General features: G+C 45.2%; 1 protein-coding gene across 1 annotated transcript in view; it reads left to right on the forward strand.

Moving 5' to 3' along the window:
* PARP1 (poly(ADP-ribose) polymerase 1) overlaps positions 1-16,661 on the forward strand; it is a 43,666-nt gene that overhangs the window by 16,071 nt on the left and 10,934 nt on the right. The window contains exons 3-14 of the mRNA XM_079106651.1: positions 64-179; positions 1,657-1,871; positions 3,342-3,441; positions 5,399-5,515; positions 6,222-6,398; positions 8,611-8,758; positions 10,186-10,326; positions 11,042-11,284; positions 11,596-11,661; positions 11,900-12,032; positions 12,802-12,997; positions 15,579-15,707. Of these exons, the coding sequence (XP_078962777.1) occupies positions 64-179; positions 1,657-1,871; positions 3,342-3,441; positions 5,399-5,515; positions 6,222-6,398; positions 8,611-8,758; positions 10,186-10,326; positions 11,042-11,284; positions 11,596-11,661; positions 11,900-12,032; positions 12,802-12,997; positions 15,579-15,707 (1,781 nt within the window). The remainder of the gene's footprint in view (positions 1-63; positions 180-1,656; positions 1,872-3,341; positions 3,442-5,398; positions 5,516-6,221; positions 6,399-8,610; positions 8,759-10,185; positions 10,327-11,041; positions 11,285-11,595; positions 11,662-11,899; positions 12,033-12,801; positions 12,998-15,578; positions 15,708-16,661) is intronic.

Below are 16,661 nucleotides of genomic sequence, written 5' to 3' on the forward strand. Positions count from 1 at the left end.
GAGGTTTGGGGAACTGTACTGTGATACTGTTGATATGAGCATTGCCATGTGTTGCTTGTTCAGGCAAAGGCCAGGATGGAGTTGCCAGCAAGGCAGAGAAGACGCTGGGTGACTTTGCAGCAGAGTATGCCAAGTCCAACAGAAGCACATGCAAGGGGTGTATGGAGAAAATAGAAAAGGTGAGCACCTAAGGACTCAAATATCTGCACTTTATGGAATGCTTGCATTGGATAATTTAGGAATAAAAGAAGCAGCAGGCTTTAGGTGCTAGCTAAATAGTAGTGACTGAAAATATAGTGAAGATCCTAGTAGAGACTGGAGATGGCAATGACTTCTTCCAGACGGGTGTGGCCCTGCTTACTCACAGTCCAGTTCTCATATGCACAGTGCCTTAACTCTTAGGACATCTGGGAGAGTTTGGAAAGCATTAACACAGGAGGTCTACCCTGGACTGGAATGGGGTAAGGATCTTGCTTTGTGGCAAATTTAAGTTTAAGGAATATTTTCACTGTGAGGAGCCTCCAGCTTTCTTCTACTTATTCAGAAAACTTTGTTAATCAGTCTTCCCTACCAGTTCCAGTCACTAAAGACCAACGGCCAATCCAATAAAATAGATGGCTGACTGTATAGCTGTGGATGGGATGAAAGGAAGATCTGTGCTCTCCAGTATTCTCTCGCTTCTCTGATGTTACATATACTTACTCATTGATTCGTTTAAGATATTAATTCAAGGTTTCTGCCCCCTCAAGGTATTATAGTTTGGTTAGTTAACTTTGTGTTACTGTGACAAAATATCTGAGATAACCAGCTTACAAGTAAGGAAATATTTATTATGCATTACTGTTTCAGACGTTTCAGTGCATAACTGATGGAACCTGTGTCCACACAGTACATCATGGTAATGGGAACACACACAAGAGGTGCTTGTTTATCTCGCGGTAGTCATGAAGCAAAGACAGAGACAGGAAAGATCTTCCATATTTTCTCTGGGGCATGCCTCCAATGACCTAACTTCTGTGAGGGCTCACTTCCCAGTAATGCCACCAAGCCATTAATATATGTGCCCTTGGGGGACACTTGGGATCCAAACTACATCATATAGGAAATTGATGAAAATATGGACATTCTAGATCTTTTCCAATTCCTTCAGCCACCAAAAATTAGAGGCAAAAATGAAGGTCCTCTTCAAGGAGTGCCAGATGCTACATGCTATTGAGTTTTGCTTGGCCTGAAATGGAGTTCTGTGTTTCTTACTGTTCATGTGTGAAAACCAGAAAGTACATGAGCAGGTGGGAGAGGAAAAATAATTTCTGTTGGGACAGGGAGCTGCGCTGGGTACCAGCCAGATACTGTGTGAGACCCAGGCTGTGCCCAGCACAACACATCAGATATTCTCACGCCTGCTTCAGGTCAGCATCCTCAGAGAAATGTTCTGTCCCTTACTTGTCCCCATTTAAAATGGGGATGCAGAGCCTTGCAGATAACAATCTTTGGTGACATAAAGAGCCAAAACTTTTCAAGTAGTCTTTGAGTTGCCAGCCAGGCTTGGCCTGGCCCCTAGGCCTGTCACCAGTTAGAACACAGGCTGTCCTCCTGCATTGCATGTTCACTGCCCTGCTTTGTCACTCCCTGTTCCACATACGGTTTTTCCTACAGGGCCAGATGCGCCTGTCCAAGAAGATGCTGGACCCAGAGAAGCCACAACTGGGCATGATCGACCGCTGGTACCACCCAAACTGCTTTGTCAAGAACAGGGAGGAACTGGGCTTCCGGCCCGAGTACAGCGCCAGCCAGCTCAAGGGCTTCAGCCTCCTTGCAGCAGAGGATAAGGAAGCTCTGAAGAAGCAGCTCCCAGGAATTAAGAGTGAAGGGTGGGTGGAGCATGGTTGCTAGGTGGGGGGGCTTAAGGGAGGCCTGAAGACCTTATAGATTCTATACGGCTTGTTTCTCTTGACTGACTGGCAGAAATCCAAGGAAATATAGACTAAGGCATGGTGATGGCAGAGTTGTGGGAGCAGAACCCAGAGAGAGAACTGCTGGGAGCCCTAAGGAATGTTCTATAGCACCAGCCCCACCCAGAACCTGCTGCCCCTGAGCTACGCATTCTTGGGGTGTAGTCCCCTTGCAGAATATGGTTTCCCACATTGAGTAGAGCAGGCTCAGTCTACTTTCTCATATAGTTCTCTAGATGTAAAGACCATCACCCTGCACTGCTGAGTATTCCCCTTGCCCAGGTCAATGCCACATTTCCTCTGACCCCCTTGCTACCCACCTTCATGTCTGCTTAGCATCCCAGAGGTGTGTGTGCTGATGTGTTCCTGTGTATCTGGGTCTCAGGGAATGGTGCTGAATCATGACCGTTTGTCAATAGGGACAGGCAATCGATAGTGAACTCCCCATCTTACCTTGAGTCGGTAGGCAGCACCTCTCCTTCCTTTTGACTCTGCTAGCCCCTCAGCCCCAGACTAAAGAGTGGCTTGTTAATGAGCACAGTGAAGACAGTGTGGCAGTGCTGGTGCATCATGCTCCTGGGACAGCATCTGGGCCATCATCATCAAGCAGCCTTCATGTATTATTTCAGTTCACAGCACGCAAGCTCATTACACTGGCATGTGTGACTCTGGAATGTGTAAGAAAACCAGCAAACCAGGCCCATAGATGAAGTCCTCAGGGTGTTGCATACGTGGTATGGATGTAGGGATTCACTGGCCACATTTATGATAATACCAGAGGGTTACACATTGGGTTTATCAGGCACTGCAATCCTCTGTAATTGGGCTGTTTTATCTGATTATCACCAAGGCATTCTCTCCCCTAGTTTGTGGCCAGAACAGACTGGTTAGCAGGGCCTTCACGTCACTTCTTTGGGTTCTGAGCAGAACCCCACCTCTGGTTATAGCCTCCTGGCCTTAGGAGCACCCTGTGTTTTAGCCCCAGAGGCTCAGTTATGGCACTCATGTTTGTCTGCGATCCTTGCCCATTATCTGTGGCTTATCTCCAGCATCGTCCCCACCAGAACTTTCCTAGTGATTTTGTACCTGGGGTTTTGAAATTAAATGGGGCCTGAGCTCTGAATCCTGTACACCCCAGAACAAATTCCGGCCCACCTCCTTGGTTGGCAGAGTGTGTTGTGAAATGGATAGTCTCCTGCCTTCTTGGTTGCAAATACTGCCTGAGTAGACCAGAAGTTCCTAAGAGCACTGAGTGGGACACGTTGCAGGTGAGTGACAAGTGTACATAGGGCCTAACATTAGGAGTTAAAATGACATTGAGTAGTGCCACTACAAATCATTGGGTGTCAGTTTCAATGACTGGTTCTTTCTATCCCTTGTCTCCCTCAGAAAGAGAAAAGGTGATGAGGTGGATGGAGTAAATGAAGTTGCCAAGAAGAAATCTAAAAAAGACAAAGACAAGGACAGTAAGCTTGAAAAGGCCCTCAAGGTGAGTTCTGAGTTTTGTCTCCTTTCATCGTCTGACTAAATTCTCCTCATTCTAGGAAGAAAATTCAAGTCCACTTACTAGGATAGGATCTTTAAGAATTCTCAAATTGATAGCCTTTGTTGAATAGCCTGGCTTTCTTCCCAGCTAGATTTCCTCCTCCCAATGATGGGATTTTCATTTAGAGGAGAACCCACAGTTGGGCCATAGGTTCCAAGCCTGCTCCAGGCTCAGACAGACTGAACACTCTGGCCTCACCAAACTCACTGGGGAGGGAGAATCATGCTTCAGCCCAATTGGGCCTTGCTGTACATCCTGCACCTTTGCGGTAACTTACAAACATAAGAAGCCAAGTCTTAAATTCAAGGATGCCAGAGGTTCATAGCAGAGGTGCTGGGTGTTTGGGAAATTAAAACAGTTATTCTCTTCTTGGAACATGGTTTATGTGAGCCATCTGTTTGGGTCTCTTGTGTGAGTGTTCATATTTTGCTGGTGAGATAAAAATTAGAGCTGGGTGCAGTGGTGCACACCTGCGATCCCAGCAAGAGGCAGGAGGATCAAAAGTTCAAAGCCAGCCTCAGAAATTTAGTGAAGCCCTTAGCAACTTACCAAGACCCTGTCTCAGAATAAATAAATTTAAATAATTGGAAGCAATTTTAATCTGATATCAATTTCTTAGTAAGAATCAAAAATTGGTCATTGTCTTAGTAAAAAGCATCTGTTGTGTGCCTTCTGAATTTGCCCTTCATCGGTTTGGTGTTATTCTCTCTTCAATGTTGCCAGAGATATAAAGAAAGAATAGATTGCTCCCTCAGCCTCCCCACCCTGGCACCTGTTTCTGCTGGCTCCCCTTCCTTGGCCATGAAGGAAATAGTTCTGCTACTTTCATTTAACCTTGTGCCCACTACACTTTTTCCTCACACCTCCTTATCTCCTTGTCTCCATGCCTCAGCATGTGCCCTGCTATAGAGAGGATGGGAGTGTTGTTGAGAGGCCATAAACATAGAACTGGGAAGCAGGCTGAGTGTGTGTCTGCAGCTTCAGCAGTGGAGTTCAGATCCTCACTTGGTGCTGATAGCAACCCCATGGGTTATTGTGGGGTCTGTGGCTGAGATGGTGTATAACGCCTACCCTCCTAGAGAAGAAGGCTCATCCTGGCCTTGACTCCAAAAGGAAGAGGCTGATACTTGCCTCAGCAAGGTGGTTTTGAGAATAAATGAGATGATATGTGCAAGTGTCCCACAAAGGACATAAATTAAAATCAAGATTTGGCCAGGCATGGTGGCATACACCTATAATCCCAGCAACTCAGGAAACTCGGGCAAGAAGATCACAATTTTAAGGCCAGTTTGGTTGACTTGGGGAAACCCTGTCACAAAAAATAAAAACCTCTTGGAATGCATCTCCATGGTAGAATGCCCCAGGTTCAGTCCCCAGTATTGCAATAAAAATGTATAAAGTTAAAACTAAAATTCCACTTCCAGAAGAGCTTAAATATATTCCTACATGATTCTGAATGTAGTATACTATTAAGGGAACTGGTGCTTAGGAATCAATGGAAGAAAAGCCATATTTCACCTCCTTTAATTGCTGGATTTTGGGGAGTTAAATGTGGACCCTAGGCCCAGCCTAAAACTTCCAGGCTCTACCCTGCATCGCCTGGTATTAATTTATGAGGGATTGGTTGCAGGGCCTCTGAGGACTTGGCTTTGGCCTTCCCCACATCCCAAGTAGTCTCTACTCCCCACCTTCTAGTGTATTCTTAGAGAGACTGCACTCCAGTTCTAATGTAATATCCACAGAAGTGTGACTGGGAGCAGAAGTTTTCTAGCCAAGCTTTGCAGAGGCAACACAGTTGATTCACAAGTGTATATTGGAGCAAGGCTGCAGGTAGACTCTTCTTCATTTGGCCTCCTCTCTGAAAAGAGCTGGTCTCTGAACTGCTGGGTCTTGTCCATAGGCCCAGAATGACCTGATCTGGAACATCAAGGATGAGCTAAAGAAAGTGTGTTCAACAAACGACTTAAAAGAATTGCTCATCTTCAACAAGCAGCAAGTGCCTTCCGGAGAGTCGGCGGTGAGCTGCCTTTGGTGTTAAGTGGGACATGCGTGTGAGATCGACCCGGTCGATGTGGAGTGACTGTCCTAATGGAGTATGGGAGGCCCTCCATTTGAACACCTACTGGTATTAACTGAGAGGAGTAAAACTTATGTGGTTGTGTTGCACGGTCATCACTGCCATGGGTCACCATTACCCTGGGATAGATAAGAGTGGACTTTCTCAGGCCAAACCAAACATTGCCATGTGTCATTCTTAGAATTTTGGTGAGGACTAACATGGGCCGTGTGTTTACCTTGTGTGTTCATACCACGTGCTTTGCTTTCTCTTCTGCCTCCGCCCAAACTCCCCAATTCTGCCAAACCTGTGGAAGGCATAGACGCTTCTGCAAGATGGCATGCCCACTTCCCCTTCCCTGCTATTATGCTCTGGAACCGTGCTTGGCACAGCAACCTGTGCAGTACCAGTGGGTGCTCTGGACTCTGTCCTGCTTTCTAAGTCCCTGGGGAGTGGTGGGGTGTGTGTGCAGAAACTTGGAGATAAGGTCTCTGAAAGTTTGAGAACCCACACTCCATTGTAAAGCAGCTGCCAGTGCTGCTGTGGGGCCCTGTGCCAGGCCTCTGCAGTGAGTGAAGTCTGCGCAAGGTCTTCCATCACACATTAGTAGCTGTCCTTCCCTGGATTCCCTCCTTTCCTCTCTGACATGTTTCTTCACTGGCTTCAGATACTGGACCGAGTTGCTGATGGCATTGCATTTGGGGCCCTGCTTCCCTGTGAGGAGTGCTCTGGGCAGCTGGTCTTCAAGAGTGATGCTTATTACTGTACTGGGGACGTCACTGCCTGGACCAAGTGCATGGTCAAGACACAGACACCAAACCGAAAGGAATGGGTAACCCCAAAGGTAAGTGATTGAGAGTGTCCTGGGATCTGTTGGGAAAACATTTCTGCCTCTGGGGCCTGAGCTCTAGTTCTCATGTCATTAGACTTTACAGCTGTGCCATCCTCATCTGAATACAGAATAAAATTTTATTATTAGTTCTGCATGTTAGCAAACTACACAGATTTGGAACCAAAGCACCTGTAAGTGTAAAGTTTGAGATTTGTCTAACTAGTGTAAAACTTTGCTTGCAGAGACCATGAATTATTTTTATTTCTATTCTCATGTGCCAGGCAAAAGGGATACAGGGTGAATAAACAGTCAGTAATTCCTGCCTTTTTGATTTGAGAGTTTTTCTCAAGAGCATATCCTTGCCTTCGTGCTAAAGAATTGGATCTCACGTTCACATGGCTTCTCAGATACTCAGTACACAGAAAGCCTCAGTTGGAAAGCCTTCTTTGGAACCCTATTGGTGGGCATCTGGCAGTATCTTTTGGGATATCTGCTGGCAGGACCTCACCTGTTGGCTGAGACTCAGATCACCCTATTCCCTGCACCTGTAGAACATTTTAGAACAGTGGCATGTAGTATGCTCTTAAGCACCATCTGTTCCACACCTAGAACTGAAGTTCTAGTTTGGGGTTGTTTTTTTTTATTTGGGGGGGTTGTTTTGTTTTGTTTATTTTTTTGTCTTGGATTGTTTTTTTGTGGTGCTGGGAATAGAACCCAAGGCCTTGTACATGCTAGGCAAGCAGTCTACCACTGAGCTACACCCGCAGCCCTCTACCTCCATGTTCCCCCTTGCCCTCGGCTCACTTGTTTTTTGCCTCTCTTGTTCACTGCAGTAATTTTCTCCCTCCCAGTCTTTCTTTGTGCTTGTACCTGAGTGATCACTCTAGGGCACTTCTGACCCTGGTACTTTCCCAGTCCTTAAAATCTGAGCAGTGATTCCTCAACTTTTCCCAGTTTTTCTGATACATAAGTCTTATAGATTCTTATATTTGTGTTCCTTTCAACTATCTTGGATAAAATAAGATGGCAATAAGCAGAAGGAAGTACTTTGTATTAGACATGCCAATTATAGAGCATCTATGTACATTTTTAAAAGGTATGTACATATGCAAGACATTTCCTTCTGGCAGCATTTGCAGCCTATACGGATTTTCTAACAGAATTGAGATCAGCTCCTTCATGTCCCCCAGAACTCTCATAATCTGGCCTATGACCCCTCTGTAGCCTTTCTTTGTGCCTCCCTTCTCCCATGCCCCTCTCCCACCCCTCTACAAACACACCCCTCCCATCTCAGTCTCTCTCTTACACTCCTAACAATAGGGAACTTCCTAGGGTTCCATACGGGCCACTGTCACTCTGATGCCCCTTTCTAGGCAGTCCCCTGCTTTTTCATATCCTATCAGTCTCATAAGTGCTCTCCCAGAATCCCCAGTCGCTCTCACCTTAGCTTGTCAAGAATTAAGCACCTGTGATAAAGTATGCTTTTCTATATCTGATTCCTAGTCCAGACTAAGCTGCTTTTTCAAGGTTGGAAACTCTGTCTTTTTAATCTCTCTGTGGTATGTGGTGTTTACTAGGTTACTCAGTGTACATCAGAAGCTGACCATTACCTCACCTGGCTTTTCACTGGCATGGACTTAGCTGGTAGTTGGATAAAGGCTTAGGAGCTTCCTGTTTTTGACATTTACCCACCGAGAGCAAGGCCCATTGTATATCACCTGGATAAAGAATGATATGCCAGATGAAGAATGACAGAAGCATTTGTGGTGAATGCTATAGGGCTCTCTGCATCTATTTGCTTGCCTTCTAAGAAAGGAAGGGACTTGCCGGATTTCCTGGTGTGTGCAGTCTTATGAGGCTTTTAATCTTGGGATGGGCATGTCACTCCAGAGAAGCCTGGTAATAAGAGGAGCAATTCAAGAATAGGGCTGGGGAGATTGTAAGTATAGGTCCCTGTGGCTGTTCCCCTGGCCTGATTGTCAGAAGATTTGTATCTTAAAGCAGTCAGATTGATGCCAGCTTTATCATGGACATAGAAGTACTGGAAATAAGTATCAAAGCAGCAATAATGGTGTCTTTCATACTAGCAGTTGCACATTTTCCTATTTTTATGTTCTTTATTGTAAGAAGAAGAAAAATTACAGAGGCCAAATCTCCTTTGGTATCAGGTGATTGTTTCCAAAGATAGCTGGTTTCTTAAAAAACTAAAATTTGTATTCTTTAGGAATTCCGAGAAATCTCTTACCTCAAAAAATTGAAGGTCAAAAAGCAGGACCGGATATTTCCCCCTGAGACCAGCGCTCCAGTGTCAATGGCACCCCCTCCCTCCTCAGCCTCAACACCTGTTACTGTGAACTCCTCTGCTCCAGCAGGTACAGCTCTGGCAGCAACTTTGGGCCAAACCTGACCTTAGCTACTCAAGGAGAGGAGTTGGCCTCAATGCTGCAGGGGCGTGGAGTTGGTGAATAGGGTTTCCTGGTTGGTGGGGGGGGTCTCTGCTGACATGTGGGGAAGCCCTTCACTGCCTGCCATGGGTGCCCTCCTTTACCTGGGACCACTCCAGTGGGTGGGAGGCATTAAGGACATAAAATCCTGAAAAGAAAATGACATTCTTATTCTGGAAGGCTTGCAGAGGGGCTCCTGGGCTGTATTCCCTGCAGTGGTGTTCAATGTGTCCTGCTTCCTTCCAGGTCTCTTTCCAGGCCTCAATTCCCACCCTATACCCACCAGCACCCTGTACCTGGTGTTCGACTTGATGTCTGTTTGCAGAGTTAGAGAAAGTTACTGATCAGTATTCGACTTACTTTTAAGCCAAGAAGGACAGTGAGATGAATGGCTGAAGAGACGCTCTGCTTATTTACTCGGGGATTCATTCAAATGGAAGGCCACAGTATGGCAGGTGGAGGATGAGTTTCCATCCCAGAATACTGGTCACTGTAGAGTGCCACCCTGCTGCTCGTAGCCTGGGTCCACGTGCACATGTGGGAAGAGTGTTCTGGTCCCTCTTCTCAGGGTCCCCTCCTCTGCTTTCCTCTTACTTCTAGTTTACATCCAAATTGATGATTTCGTTCTCTGTGGAGACCTTGGTCAGTTTCAGTAAAGTTCTGTCAGTCTCTAATGTCTGCCTTCTGAGAGAGAGCAGAAGGATCTCTCCCTATAATAGCTGTGGTCCTGCGGCTTTGTCACAACACTGTGTTCCTATCTGCAGCAAAGAGAAGGCAGCTCCTATCCAGCCCATCTAGCCTGGACACTTCAACACCAGCCTACTTCTTTTTGCCTAGAGTGATTTTGCTCAGTTTGATTGTGCTGACGAAAATCTTGAGCAGTTGTCACAGACATAATCTAATTTTTAAATAAGAATTTCAGTTTGTTAAAAGGGAGGTGGGAAGAGAAGAATCAAAGAAGGAATTGGGAGCTCCCATGACCTGTTCTTGCCCACTTCTAACCCCCTCCTCCCCAAATGCAGTCTTCTACCCTCAGAGCAGACCAAGTGTACCCACTAGCCACTCCAGATCACAGCATTTCATGGATTGTCCCCGGCCCTTCCTGTCCATATTTAGGGATATATGTGGGTTCTCAATTGGCAGTTTGCTACCCTGTCCTATGCTTTCCCTCTGGTCCTTCTGTTTTTCATGGGCTTTTCCCCCTGATAAGAAAAACTGGTAAAAGAGGGATGCAGAGACTGACCAGGGTTCCTGCAGCCTGACTTTTCCCTGGACACTCGCTGCTTGGTTTTCTGCTCTTCTTTCCCTCTTCCTAGGGAGCGGCCCAAAGTGCTGATTCTGTTCTCTTATCCCAGATAAGCCCCTGTCCAACATGAAGATCCTGACACTTGGGAAACTCTCCCGGAACAAGGATGAAGTGAAGGCCACAATCGAGAAACTCGGGGGCAAGTTGACAGGGACAGCCAACAAGGCCTCCCTATGCATCAGTTCAAAAAGTGAGTTTAAAGATTGACTTGTAAAGCAGAATAGTGCTTCTGTCTCTTGAGACTGTGATGAAGGTTCGGTGCAGAAATGTGTGACAGACATCACTCAAAAGCTCATCATCATCTCTCATGTTCTTTACAAAGGGAAACCAGTATTTGCACTTTGTTGCTGCTCTGTATTGTAGCATATATTTTGTGTCTTTTTTTCCCAACCAACTATAAACTATTCTCAGCTATGTTGCATTATTTTGCAACACATGGGCAGTGTGCTATAAAATAGAAGTTCACAACTCAAGTAGGTTTTAGAAAATGCAGAGATAAACAGGATTCTTTTTAAGTAGTTGTTGTTAGTGGTACTGGGGGATTGAACCCAGGGCCTCATGCATGGTGGGCAAGTACTCTGTCACTGAGCTAGCTACACCCCAGCCGAATCCTTTACGGGAAAATTGTGCTTATGTGGTTGACCTTGATCTGTTTTCTGTGGCACTTACTGATATCTCATTCTATAGAATGGTTTGGAGAAGGCTGTCCTTGACTTAATCACACCATAAAAAAACTTGCCAATAAGACAGTTGTTGGGATACAGCCAGACCTGTGAGCCTTAGACTTGGAAGGCAAGGAGAGCTGTGGGTGACGAGGGTGGGGAAGTACAACTCTAGTCATTGGCTGCTTGGATTTGGTTTTAAACTTACTGCTTAGGGCTTTTTTCCCCTCCAATTATGAACAGAGGAGATAGAAAAAATGAATAAGAAGATGGAGGAAGTGAAAGAAGCCAACGTTCGCGTTGTGTCTGAAGATTTCCTTCAGGATGTCTCTGGCTCGACCAAGAGCCTTCAGGAGCTGTTCTCAGCACACATCTTGTCCCCCTGGGGCACGGAGGTGAAGGCCGAGCCTGTTGAAGTAGTGGCCCCAAAGGGGAAGTCGGGGGCTGCACTCTCCAAGAAGAGTAAGGGCTCCACAAAGGAGGAAGGTGAGGGCCCCTAATTGCTCCTTCTTGGGGCGAAGAGCTAGGGAGATGAGTGGCCTCATCCTGCCATGGTTCAGAGACTGCCCATGGTGGCAGGTCTGCCTGCACAGGGCCTCTCCATCTGTGTCCCTTAAGTGATTGGTGAATGCTACCCAAAGCAATGTTCTCATTTCAGTTTTCAGCATCCCCTTTGGCCAGTGGGAGGCAATGCGAAGATGCCATGCTGGCAAATCATGCATATGAAAAATACTCATTTGCCTTCCATCTTCCCCTTTCTGGTGTAATTTTGGTTTACATTTCTGTCTGCTACCAAGGTATCAAGTCTGAAAAGAGAATGAAATTAACTCTTAAAGGAGGAGCAGCTGTTGATCCTGACTCAGGTAAGCAAGCAGGAGTGGCAACAGAGCAGGCCACATTCACCCTAGCTAGTAAGGAAGTGTACTTGAGCGCCCAGGGCCTCCCTCTGGGGAGCAGGGCATACCTTTGCCCTCAGGCCCTCCCCGCTGAGGACAATGTGATGCATCCAACTAAGTGGTCCTCTAGGCTCCTAAGACTTATCAGTCTGAGTGCACTAGCCCTTGTTGGAGTGAGAATTGTAGAAGCTCTACCTCTGGACAGGTCTGGAACACTCTGCACACGTCCTGGAAAAAGCTGGGAAGGTCTTCAGCGCCACCCTCGGCCTGGTGGACATAGTGAAAGGGACCAACTCCTATTACAAGCTGCAACTTCTTGAGGATGACAAGGAGAGCAGGTGAGCCTGGGATCAGAGTGCCTGTCCAGGGGTGGACCTGTCCCTTGGCTTGGTGCTGTGCTGTCCACCTTGTAAAACCAAGTTTATTCCCAGACTAGGGCCTGAGATCTAATCACAAAGAACCAAAATGTCTAAGATCTTTTTATAAAGATGGGGAGGGAGACATTGCTACCAGTTGTGTGACTGTCCTTGAGCCCAGCTGTCCCAGGGTATGGCTTCACATATTTTCCAAAACTGGCTTTTCTTTTAGTCACTTACAGAATCAAGATTCAAGATTTTCTCATTGTACATGTGTTTTTAAGTTCTTGAAGCATACAAAGTTTGGTGAGCTCTAAACTTTTTTATCAATTGTGGCATTGGGAATTAGATCCAGGGCTTTGTACATGCTATGCAAGTTATCTACCATTGAGTTACATCCCTGAATTTACTCTTTAATGTAACTTTAAACTCCTTAATTATTAAAATGATCATGATCATTTTTCATTGTTTAAAGTTCTTCCTTGGTGGGCTGGGGATATAGCTCAGTTGGTAGAGTGCTTGCCTTGCAAGCACAAGGCCCTGGGTTCAATCCCCAGTACTGCAAATAAATAAATTAATAAAAATTAAAAATTTCTTCCTTGGTGCTGGAGATGTAGCTCACTAGTAGAGCATTTGCTTAGCATACACAAGGCCCTGGGTTCTGTCCTTACCACCCCAAAAAAATAAAAGTTCTCCCTCACAAGGTGGAAGCTCATCCTGGTATCTGACCCCTCCTTAATCCATTCCGTAGGTACTGGATATTCAGGTCCTGGGGCCGTGTGGGCACAGTGATTGGTAGTAATAAGTTGGAACAGATGCCATCCAAGGAGGATGCCATTGACCACTTCATGAAATTATATGAAGAAAAAACTGGGAATGCCTGGCACTCCAAAAACTTCACAAAGTATCCCAAAAAATTCTACCCTCTGGAGATTGACTATGGCCAGGTAATCAATCACTTAATGTTCCTACACTATCTACTCCTATTAAAAGGATGGGATGCCTTATTCTTTAAAAACCACATCATGAATCAGATAGTGTCATTAGTGAATATTACCAGATATTCAGAGAACTAAATCCAGTGCTTCACAAATTCTTGGTCAAAAAAAGAAAAACCTCATCTGCTATGAAAGACATCAAAAGAAAACTCTGGAACAATATCTAGGAATATAGAAGACTTTTTGTCTGAACCCAGGATTCATCAGATCACATGAGACACGCTGAAGCATTGGGATAGAAATACAGTAACCAAGCTCTGCCACACATGTCACTTTTTAATCCCAAATTATTCTTAATAGCTTTATTATATAGTTTGAGAGTGTTCCTATATATGTCACCTGACAGCATTTAGTTTTCTTTTCATTGATACTTTCGTGTTCCTTCAAGAGATATGGGGAACAAAGTACTGAGGTTTTTAAAATGAGAATCTATTCACGACTATAGTCCCAGCAACTTAGGAGGCTGAGGCAGGAAGATCACAAGTTCCAGGCCAGCCTCAGCAACTTAGACCCTGTCTCAAAAGAACAAGACTGGAGATGTAGTTCAGTGGTAAAAACCCGTGGATTCAATCCCCAGTACCCCACCCCCTCACTCCACCACTCTCCCTCAAGTGTCTTAGTTGGGGAGACACACATTAAATTTTATAGAAAGAAATGTAGATGGGTACAGATTTTAATTTCAAATCTTTGGGACCTGGGATGCCTCCAGGGTAATTTTTTCCTTCATAGGAGGTATCATGATCTCTCACATTATAAGTAGGATTTGTCTTTTTTATTATATGGTATTGGGGTTGAGACATTGGACTTGAAGGCAGAGACTTGGTCTGACTCATTAGTGCCCCCTACCGAATTAAAAACTTGTTTTAGAAATTTTTGAGAAATAAAAAGATACAAAAGAACCACCTAGAATTAGCCTCAGTTAAAATCATGACATATATATCAGTCTGATTTCACTTCACTTGTCTTTTTCCCACCATAGAATTGGATTTTTTCCCTTATGTGTTATGTTACAACCACCCACATTCTGCCCTAAGGCACTAGGAGCTCTTCCTTATGTCTTCTAGAACATCACTGTCCAACAGAACCAGAACATGAACCACATGAATACTTTTAAAGTTTTTCATAGCAACAGTTTAGAAAGCAAAAGGAAAGCAGTAAAGTTAATATTAGTAATTCATTTAACCCAGTATAAGCAAACTATTCTCCTTTTAACATGTGATTGATGACCCATAAAAATTTTTTTTTTTTTTTTTTTTTTTTTTCCAGTGCTGGGGATTGAACCCAGGGCCCTGTGCTTATGAGGCAAGCACTCTACCAACTGAGCTATATCCCCAGCCCCAACCCCACCCCCATAAAATTATTATTAATGAAAAAATTTTTTCTATATTAGGTCTGAAATCAGGTGTTTATTTTACACTCACAGGACTTAGTTTGGAAAGACCACAATTCAAAAACCTCAGTAACTGTATATAACTATTTCTGAGTAGTTAACCATATTGAAACCTCACTGATCCAGAGCATCAGTTGTTAAGGCTACATAGATCATGATTGATCAGAATAATTCCCCCATTCCTGTTTGATCACTTCTAGGCATTTTCTGTATTTATCCCAATACATATAAACACTTGTGTGCTTCTATAATTATTCCATTAGAAGTAGAGTTCCCAGGTCAGAAGGAATGTACACTTGATAAGGCTTTTCAACACACTGGTCGTTTGCCCTCCACTGAGTTCATATTTGAGGCTTAGTATTACAGCCTGGAGACTAGCTCCACCTTGAAGGTTACAACAGCAGCCTTAAGCACTGGCAGCATGTTAGCTCTACAGCTTGGTTAAGTCAGGCAGATACCAGATTCAAAGCCCAAATCCAGTTACCTTCATGCCAAACACTGTACTATTTTCTTAGTGCTACACTGTGATCTTAACCTAACCTGTTTACTCCAGGAGGCAGGGATAAAGTCACATGTGGTATATTGAGGCAGTGTGATTCCAGAGAGCAAGGCTGACCAGTGGGGAACTAGAGTAGAGAGAGAGGGGGAAGGCGAATGCTAGAATGTGCTTTTACACTGTCAAGCTGACTGACAGGAAATGGGACTGTGTGCTAGATCTATTGGGACTGTAGAAGTTTGTAGAAACTTGGTCTTGCAACTGGCCCTGAGTCCCATGTCCTACCTTGGTCTAAGGTTCACCCTCACAACTGCCCAACACTCCAGGTTGGTCCTGAGAGGGCACTGGAGGTTCCCACATAGGGTAACAGCAAGCCCAAGAAGAATCAGCCCATGGAGATTCTTCCATGGCAGCTGGAATAAGGATCTGAAACAGCCAGGAGTACAATGGAGTGCCCAGGAATTATGTGCCTATGTGCAAAGCCACATGCACTCCTGACACCATTGCCCAAAACAAGCCAGCTCTCAGCTTTTTCTGCTGATGCCACTTGATTCTGTGTCCTAGTTGCCATGTCCCCCAGCAGCATCACCATTTTGCCTGGGCTCTTGGTTTGGTTCTCTTCCTGATTTTCTTTCTTCTTGAAGGATGAAGAAGCTGTGAAGAAGCTGACAGTAAATCCTGGCACCAAGTCCAAGCTACCCAAACCAGTGCAGGAGCTCATCAGGATGATCTTCGATGTGGAAAGTATGAAGAAAGCCATGGTGGAGTATGAGGTTGGTATCTTTGATGATTTTATCTATGAGCATTTGCAGAGGGCAGTGATTGGTTGCTGAGCTGATGAGCTCTTTAGCTGTTCTGTTTTCTTTTATGCATTTATCAAAAACAGAAAACACAGGATGCCAGTTTCTCATACCTTCCTTTCTTTCTTGGTTTGAGTGTGGAGTCCTGCAGCACTTGCCCTTTTGCCAAAGATCATTTGATTTGTTGCGGAACTAGCTGTTTTTAAGAAAGGGGTGGTATAGTGGTTGGTAGAGTCCAGGGCTGTAGGTGGAAGCCAAGCATTTCCTGTGCGTTCTGCACCTTGCCTCCACTCCTCCCCAGGAGACAAGTGCAGAATGGCTTCTCATCCTCCCTGCCACCTGCCTGACAAACACAGCCTCTCCCTCCCCCAGCCACTGAGCCCAGAGGCTTCAGGCTGCTCTGGAAAACAAGCAGCTGCAGTGGGTATGTTTCTTCCTGTGCCCTGGGCTCCTAGGAACTCAATGCAGAAGGTGAGATTCTTGGATTAACTGGCCATTCCACTCCTCCAAGAGTCGGCTCATTTTACCCTCATGTTCTGTGATTTCCCATGTCCTGCAATCCTAGAGCCACTGGTCAGTCTCAGGAGCAAGAACAAGGACTCAAACCCACTCAAACCACCAGCAGCCTTTCCTCCTTCAACCCCATAGACATCGGGAACAACCCAGCATCTCCTAGCAGGAGCTTCACCTGACGGGACTGCTCTGACCCCAACTGCTATTACAGAGCAGCATTGAATTATATCCTCTGACAAGTTTGGGAAAGACCAGGGCCCATTTGCACAGAAACATAACATGACTTGGTTCACTAGTTTAAACAATTTAAGGTATACCAAGAGTGTGGGTATATGAAAGAAGAGAGGAGTTGCTGGGGTAAGGGGAGGAGAAAGGGGTTTCTGTCTCATGCATGTTTTAAGGTCCACACATCAT

This window comes from Sciurus vulgaris (assembly GCF_902686455.1).
Source record: "Sciurus vulgaris genome assembly, chromosome: 12".
Taxonomy (NCBI): Eukaryota; Metazoa; Chordata; class Mammalia; order Rodentia; family Sciuridae; genus Sciurus; species Sciurus vulgaris.